This window comes from Lactuca sativa, chromosome 4, assembly GCF_002870075.4.
Source record: "Lactuca sativa cultivar Salinas chromosome 4, Lsat_Salinas_v11, whole genome shotgun sequence".
In the NCBI taxonomy this organism is placed as follows: domain Eukaryota; kingdom Viridiplantae; phylum Streptophyta; class Magnoliopsida; order Asterales; family Asteraceae; genus Lactuca; species Lactuca sativa.
The window spans coordinates 373,917,654-373,926,395 of record NC_056626.2 but is presented as its reverse complement, the minus strand read 5'-3'; the positions used below and the strand labels follow the sequence as shown (position 1 = coordinate 373,926,395).

The window sequence follows — 8,742 nt, the reverse complement described above, 5'->3', positions numbered from 1 at the left end:
AATCTCACCATAGATATTTCTTTAGATAGATACTAATAAGATTGTGATCGTTTTTTTGCTTATAAAATTGTTTATTTGATTCTCGATGAAGCATAAGAGGGACTAAAAATAAGTTGTTTATTTATGTTTTTGGATCGCAAGCAGCATGGAAGCACAAAAAATCTTAACAAAAATAAAAATATATTTTTGTATATATTCTCAAATGTATATTCTAAAACCGCAAACCACACTAAAACCGTTGCACCTGACTACACCGCATAACACGATTTAGAACCTTCGCGGTGCGGTTGCGATTTATGAAAATCTCAAACCGCACATGTGGCGCAGTCGACTTTGAGTAGGGAGAAATCGATGTCGGCTTCTGGCGAGAAAGCGGAGTAAATAGAAGTTTCTGACGATGGTGGCGGCAACGGTTTCCAGCGAGAGAGCAAAGTCAAAATAAGGGGTGTGAAGAAAAATCTAAAAATACATAGTATATGGCAGTGATAGCGTTTTCTGGTGCTTCCACGCGATCCAGTGGTTCACGACCGCGATCTGTTGATTTCGGTAGTCACGATCTGGTGATTTCAGTAGTCGCAATTTGGTGGCTTCGGTAGTCGCAATTTGGTGGCTTCGGTGGTGGGTAGCTGAGTCCCAAGGGTGTAGGTTATATTTCTTTAATCTAATGATATGAGATAGTATGGGTTAAGGGGAGAGATGAGAGAGTGAAATGGTTGGGATGGTGTGGTAGGGTTGGGAGTGGGACTTATATGTCTATTAATTATTTATTTTATTTTGTAATATTAATAAACAATAAAAGAAATATGAAAAAGAAAATACAAAGGGCAACATATTTTTTTTATCTCTACATGTACTAAAAACACAACAAAATGATATGGTAGGCGGTTCGAATACAAAAAAAAAAAATAGTTAGGGACCAAAAATGAAATATTTGAAAACCACAAGTACCATTTAAGTAACTTGTTCAAAACCTTATTCAAACTCAGCTCTATACGACTCCCCCTTCGCTTCTCCCATTGTCAGCTCCTCAAGCGATTCCTCCCCTGCTCTCCCCCGTATACCATCGCCTCCCCTGTGAAGCCAACGGCCAGAGACCTTCGCACCCCACAGCTACAGGTTCCATTTTTCTTCATTTTTTCCTGCTTTCGTTCCCCCCTCCTTTTTTTTTACTGCTTTCTGTTGAAATCGAAAATATTGATTTCAAGGTTACCAATGTTGTTAGTGATGATGCCTTTTGCTTATTTTGGTCGTTGTGTTTCTTGTTCATGTTTATAATTGTTTGGTGTTTGGGTTCATCGGTTGATGTTAATAACCATATTCATCTAGCTTTGCTGATTATGAAGTGTCTTGATTTGTTTAATCTTATGGGTTGGATTTCTGAGGAATCAAAGTTTAGATGATGAAAAAACCGCTAAAATTTAATAGAAATGTTTGAAATCAGATTGCTTAGAATGAACACAAGATTAGAAATCAGATTGCACACAAGCTGTTTGATCAAATGCATGAGAGGGGTTACTTTCTTTATATGCATGGTTTCACTGATCAATTACATGTTTTAACTTTTAACTTATGCATTTTGATGTTGGTAACTTTGGAATGAACAATAGATGCATGTTTTCTGTTAGTTAAAAACAATAATTATTAGTTTAAAAAATTGTTAATTAGACAAATAAGTCAAAATGTAAAAGGAGGTCCTTTTGGCCATTTTACACATATATGCATATGATGAATCATCTTTCTACAGTTTTAAGACTCTTACATCAAGTCTATTTATTCAGTTATGCATGATTTATAACTTGAAATTTGTAGTTAGGAAATATGAACAAGTGTGAAGAGAATAAAAGCTGGGAAATTATTCACATCCCAGATAAACCACCTTTCCCTCTCCACCAACAACCCACTGGTAGCTTCTTCAACCTCTGTTCTATTCTTTAGCATCTTCTGTCATTTTCTTTTTACTGAATTTGATTATATTCTACAGTCAAAGTTTATGCTGCTGTAATAGATCCTAAACATGCCAACACTCTTGTAAGGTATGCACACACACTCTTTAATAACTTCACCTTTTCTTGAATTTCATCATTGATTGCTAATTAAAACTGTTTGCTCTTCAGGAAATTAAATAAGATTCTACCATTAGAAAACCTTCATCATGTCAAACGAGTTCGAAAACAAGACCTTAATGAAGGTTTTATCTTTTCCTCTGATAAAAAATAGCATAAAACTTGGCAATAGTTTATATGATATTTTATATGTTATACATAGTTGACTTTTGTGGCTTTCATCAGGATGCATACATTTATCAGTGATCTTATGTTTAGCTTGTGAAAGTGAAAGCCAATTGGATAATATACCTCAAGAGGTTGTGGAGCTTATAAATTCATATAAGTTGGAAACTTTCATTACAAAAGTATGTTATTTCTATATTTGGTGATTTAGAGATGTATTTTGTTATTGTGGAATGAACATTTAAAAAAATAAAATAATAATAATGTTAATGTTAATGCTAGGTATGCAAATATGCTCCGTTATCAAAAGAAGAATGGATAGAACAATGCAAAATATGGCCAACATCTTATCATCCACCAACCTAGTAATTCATCTTAAATTTCATTTCATAATCAAAGTATTTTCCATGGTTTGACTTTGTTGACTTCTGTTTGAATGTGTGGTTTAAACTGTAGCAATATAAGGGGCATTACGGGGTTTTCAGAAGAGGAATCTAACTCTGTTTGCACCTTCATGAAACAAGCACTTGATTTGGCAAAATGTGAATGCCAGGTGAAATTTCAATTAAGAAAAATGTAAAATTATCCTTAAAACTTTATATAAAAGAACAATAAAAGCAATTTCATTATGTGCAGATGATGAATGCTGCTATTATCATTGATCCTTCAACCAATGAGGTGATTGCTGAAGCACGTGATCAGGTCAACTCTTGCAGCTGTTGTTCCATAAATCATGAAGCAACTTCTCAAAATCATGATAAATTGGTTTTAAATTCTTCAGCTACAAAACCTGAATTGTTAAATTATGGCAATGGTGTTTCTTGTTTAAATCCATGGAAATGGTTTAATCAGAAGTCATGTTCATGGCATCCTTTAAGACATGCTGCCATTGTAGCCATTGAAAATTCTTCAGTTAGAGATAAACTTCTTTTTCATGGCAATGAACATGTTGCAGATAATCTTGATGAAACAAATCATTTGTTAAAGAAACAAAAGATCAAATCTATCCACGTAAGCTCATTTATTTGTTTTTTATTTTTTTATTTTGTTACCAATAATAGCAATGTAGTCATATTTTGCTAGGGATTTTGACATAAAAGTCCTTAAGTTTACAAATCTTTTATGTTTTTACGGTTTTACCCTAAGTATGTTTTCTGAATTTGACATGGAAGTCCTTAAGTTTGTCAAATTTTGAACATTAATGAACAAAAAATCGTCATAGGGACAAAAACCGACAAAAATTGACAAACTTAAGGACTTTCATGTCAAAAGCCCTATTTTGCTACCAATATGGGCAAATCTACTTTATTTGTTACATATTGCTATTATTGGTCAAAATATGTAATTATGTTGCTATTATGGGTTACAAATTGCTATTATCCATAGAAAAAAAATGTAAGTACATTGTTATTATGGGTAAAAGATAAAGTATGATAGTATTATCTTATATTGGTGAAAAGATTAAAGTAGGTTGCTATTTTTAGGTAAACGATGATGAGGAGGTGGTCAACTCTCAGTCAAATGGGAGACCGTATCTATGTACCGGTTATGACATTTATCTTGTTTGGGAACCATGCACAATGTAGGTTCTTTAATTACAACTTTGTGTTATCTTATTTATCAGTGTCAGTGTCAGCATCAGCATCAGTATGTTGTTTTGAACAGGTGTGCGATGGCGCTTGTACATCAAAGAGTGAAGCGTATATTCTACGCGTTCCCAAATAAGAGTGATGGTGCGCTTGGAAGTGTTCATAGGTTACAAGGAGAGAAAAGCTTAAATCATCATTATGCTGTATTTCGAGTTATGTTGCCTCAAGAATCCTTTGATGAATGTTTAATGTAGATTGTTTTTTGAGTTATTTCATTTGATTGTTTTATTTTATATTTTTGTTATGATTATGTTTTTATATAATTTTTGTTTAAAGTTTATTTGGACTTGTGTGTTTTAATATAACAATGTTTCAATATGATCTTAAAAAAAATTATATACTTTTTTACATCTTTAAAAATTTTTGAAATTTACATACAACTTTATTTTATATCTTCTTTTTACAATTGTCTAATTGTCTAATGTTTTCTTAACATATTTATTTAGGTATTGTTAGAAATACTTTTGTTTACATTTGTACTTGCGTTTATTATTATTACTATTATTATTTTTTAATTTGAACATCACACGTAAAATATGTTTGTCCTCAAATTTGGAAAAGAAATAATGGTTTACAAACTTTGCAAATAGTAATTATAAATTTTTAAAAAGATAAGTCTTAACATATGAGATTTGTTGTACAAACTGGTTAACACTGTTTAAAAAAATGTTGAAAGCGAAAAACACTGTTAACTTATAAAACAAAATGAATATGTTATTATGTTAATGCTTGTATTTTTAAAAATTATAACCATCATTTGCAGGTTTGGTAAATCATTTTTTTCTTATCCAAAATTGATGACAAACAGCCTCTTGTGGTCTTTAATTTAAAAAAATAAAAGCAAGTAGAATTGTAAAATAAATGTTAAACCGGAAAAATCATAGATGAAAATAAAGTTGTATGAAAGTGTAAAAGGGTTATGAAAAAGATTTGACAAGAAGTAAAAAAAAAAAGTTGGTAGGGCTAAAGATGTAAAATTGAGAATTTATATTATTATTATTATTATTATTATTATTATTATTATTATTATTATTACATGTGGTGCTTATATGATGGTTAGCTGGTGCCTAGCTTTACAATATTGTTTGAGCTTTTATTTATGGGAAAATGACTTATTAAGGTAATTAACTTTTCGGTATGTTTATATCTAGGTAACTATTTTTTTTTACACACCTAGTTAACAAACTTGTTGGAAGTGTTCACATATGACCATTATAACCTGCTATAGCAGGTTAAATCCTAGATGCGAACGCTTTCAACAAATTCATTACCTATATGTGTACAAAAAAAATAGTTACCCAAAATATGAACAAAACGAAAAGTAAAAGTAAATTACACGAATGGTCCTTGTGGGTTGGGGAAATTTGTGTTTTTGGTCCCTAACTTATTTTTTTAACTTGGATGATCTCTACTGTTTATTTTTGTTGCGTGTTTGGTCCCTGTCTTACCTAAAAAGACTATTTTGCCCTTATTAATTTATTTTTTAATTAATTTTCTTATTTATGCATTTATTTTTTACATATTTAAAAAAAAATAAGACAACTTCAAAAATGGTCCCTATGGTTTCCGAAAATATCAAGTTTAGTCCCTAAGTTCAAAAAACCTCACATATGATCCCTGTGGTTTCAAAACTTTTAACAAATGGTCCTTCCGCCTAACTCCGTCAGCTTTCTACCGTTAAGTGAGGGGCATTTTCGTCATTTCAATACACAGGGACCATTTATGAGGTTTTCTCTATTTAAAAAAAAAGAAAAAAAATATAATTATTCAGTTAAAGGGCCTCTCTCTCAAGTACAAAACACCATAAAACTACTACCCATCTTCACACCTTTGTGATTCACTGCTACTCTTCTTCCCTTTGTTTTGTTGCTGCCATCAACTAGAACAAGAGTTACAAAGCAACATGTTCAGATCGAGGACTCGTATCATATACAGGTTCTTTTGGGTGACTCTCTTCCACTGATAAACTTGTGACATCAATCTCAGACCTTTCTATTAAGTTGCCATGTTCTTCAAAATAAGAACTTGTTTCTGAAACTGATGTTGCCACCTCATCGCCGTCTTTCTCATTATATACATGTTCACTCATTTCATCAGATAATGACAGACTTGATGCCCTGCTATGAACTGCTTCTGCCATAATCTCCAAAGAAGAGACCACATCCATTACTTCTTGTTGATTCATCACATTCCCAACACTTATTTCATCCTCATGAAGTCTTTCATCTCCTTCCCTCACTTGAACAGATTCCACATTGTCATCGATATAATCTTTAAAAGAAATAAGTTCTGGTTCTTGAGAAAGGTCAATATGGTCCTTATTTTCAAGGTCATCAGCTGAAGAAACAGATTCTGTATCAGATATAGAGCTCAACTTGGAGTCACTAACTTCACTTGATTGTCTTTCAAAAGCCACTGAACCAACATGTTCAGGTACAAAGTAAGGTCTTTCATGGCTTTCAGAAATCAACTCTTCATGTTCATGTTCTTGATCTTTTTCAGAAACCAGTTCGGGTTCTAGAGAATGGTGGCCATCTTCTGTATGATCCTTATTTTCAAGATCACTAGCTGAAGATACCGATTCTGTATCAGGTATGGAGCTCAACTTGGAGTCACTAACTCCACTTAATTGTCTTTCATAGGCTAATGAAGCAACATGTTCAGGTACAGAGTAAGGTCTTTCATGGCTTTCAGAAATCAACTCTGGATGTTCATGTTCTTGATCTTTTTCAGAAACCAGTTCTTGTTCTAGAGACTGTTCATTTCAATACACAGCGACTGCCTGTTGTTTTGCGACATCCCAACCACCGCCTCCTCTTGTCGTGACCCACCACCATCAAACACCCCGACACCACTGCTTCCTTCCACCTATTGCCTCCACTCCAGCTTCCACTTGCCATCACCTCCGCCAAGAAACACCGGTTGCCACCTCGTCTTTCTCTATGTATCGACAACCAACACCAATCCCCGCTACCGTAAGTGTCGACCGACCACCAGCAGGCTTCTCCCCTCCCCCGCTCATCTTTCCCGTCGAGATTAGGCAGAATATAACTAATTAGTGGGTAGATATGGAATTTTGATTAAGAAGGAAAAGAGGAAGAAGATGAAGTGTTCATCTTGGGTAAAAAGAAAAAGGAGAAGGAGGTGGGGGTATAGAGAGAGAGAGTGAGTGGGGCCTTTTAATTAAATAATTATATATATTTTTTCTTTATTTTTAAATAGAGAAAACCTCATAAATGGTCCCTGTGTATTGAAATGACGAAAATGCCCCTCACTTAATGGTAGAAAGCTAACGGAGTTAGGCGGAAGGACCATTTGTTAAAAGTTTTGAAACCACAGGGACCATCTGTGAGGTTTTTTGAACTTAGGGACTAAACTTGATATTTTCGGAAACCACAGGGACCATTTTTGAAGTTTTGTAAAATTAATAGACCCCACATATTTATATCTCCTCGGATGATCCATACTGTTTATTTTTTAATTGATTTATTTTTTTTTAACTCGGATGATCCCTACTGTTTAATTTTGTTACGAGCTTGGTTTTTGTCTTACTTAACAAGACTATTGTACACTTATTAATTTTGTTACGTCTTCATTATCCCTTCTTTTTTCGGTCCTTCAACTCCGTCGAATCAACACCACAACCCACTAAAGATGAAGAGACAGTAGGTTATGGTGTTGGTTCGCCATAGTTGAAGTACCAAAAAAAGAAAGATGGTGAAGACGTCGATGTTACTAAAGATGGAAAAGAAATAGAAGTTGGGGAGGATGAGAGATAAGATGGTGACCGGTAAGACCCAAATTAAATTTCTCAAATGTGGTTTCAGGTTTACGGTGAGGAGATATAGATATGTGGGGTCTATTAATTTTTTTAAATATATAAAAAAATAAATACATAAATAAGAAAATTAATTAAAAAAATAAATTAATAAGTGCACAATAGTATTTTAGGTAAGACAGAGACCAAACTCGCAACAAAAATAAACAATAGACCATCCGAATTAAATTTCTCAAATGTGGTTTGAGGTTTATGGTGAGGAGATACAGATATGTGGGGTCTATTAGTTTTTTTAAATATATAAAAAAATACATAAATAAGAAAATTAATTAAAAAATAAATTAATAAGGGCAAAATAGTATTTTTAGGTAAGACAGGGACCAAATGCGTAACAAAAATAAACACTATGGACCATCCGAGTTAAAAAAAAAGTTAGGGACAAAAAACACAAATTCCGCCAAACCACAGGGACCATTCGTGTAATTTACTTTTATTTTTCGTTTTGTTCATATTTGGGTAACTATTTTTTTTGTACACGTCTAGGTAACGAACTTGTTAAAAACGTTCACATCTAGGATTTAACCTGCTATAGCAGGTCATAATGGTCATATGTGAACACTTCCAACAAGTTTGTTACCTAAATGTGTACAAAAAAAGATAGTTACCCAGATGTAAACATACCAAAAAGTTAATTACCTTAATAAGTCATTTTCCCTTTATTTATTAAGTATGCTTTGTGTTAACTTGTTTAACGTGCTCTATCTAACCATCTGTCACTAGGAGTAAAAATGTAACACTCTTTAGATGTTGAGGATATTGAAATGATACGAGATGACTCATGACTTGGAGTTTGGATATGTGAGTTCATATCATGAGTTGCATCATCATACAAATTGTTTAGCATTTACTATGTTTAATATGATGATGTATGATTTATATACAATCCTCAAAGATATTTAAAGATGAAAGATGTATTTGTTATGTTTTCAGATGAAAAGTGTTGGATTAATCGGTTAATAGGAAACTTTCATTATTATAAGGTTTGTTTATATCAAGTTTACATAAGGTATTTTAAGAAACTTGATAT

At 32.8% G+C, this 8,742-nt stretch overlaps 1 protein-coding gene across 3 annotated transcripts; it reads left to right on the top strand.

Annotated features, from left to right (window-relative positions):
• The first annotated feature begins 971 nt into the window (after positions 1-971).
• On the top strand, positions 972-4,140 carry LOC111893807 (tRNA-specific adenosine deaminase TAD3). 3 transcript variants are annotated; one of them, XM_042901499.2, is made up of 10 exons: positions 972-1,116; positions 1,810-1,903; positions 1,982-2,033; positions 2,115-2,188; positions 2,289-2,410; positions 2,511-2,593; positions 2,685-2,781; positions 2,865-2,930; positions 3,713-3,810; positions 3,894-4,140. In XM_042901499.2, exons 2-10 carry the CDS (start codon positions 1,819-1,821, stop codon positions 4,069-4,071), a joined length of 855 nt encoding a protein of 284 aa, XP_042757433.1. In that variant the 5' UTR covers positions 972-1,116; positions 1,810-1,818; the 3' UTR covers positions 4,072-4,140. The 3 variants fall into 3 exon arrangements, with proteins under 3 accessions (XP_042757433.1, XP_023745662.1, XP_023745670.1); XM_023889894.3 differs by having other exon boundaries at positions 2,865-3,239; XM_023889902.3 differs by having other exon boundaries at positions 975-1,116; positions 1,814-1,903; positions 2,865-3,239.
• Positions 4,141-8,742: the final 4,602 nt, after the last annotated feature.

What these genes read in the sequence shown, in the direction of transcription:
- LOC111893807 (XM_023889894.3), top strand. Translation starts at nt 1,819, where the DNA reads ATGAACAAGTGTGAAGAGAATAAAAGCTGGGAAATTATTCACATCCCA. An exon ending in TCTTATCATCCACCAACCTA is followed by an intron (nt 2,594 to 2,684) that starts GTAATTCATCTT and finishes TTTAAACTGTAG; the next exon opens with CAATATAAGGGGCATTACGG. An exon ending in TGGCAAAATGTGAATGCCAG is followed by an intron (nt 2,782 to 2,864) that starts GTGAAATTTCAA and finishes CATTATGTGCAG; the next exon opens with ATGATGAATGCTGCTATTAT.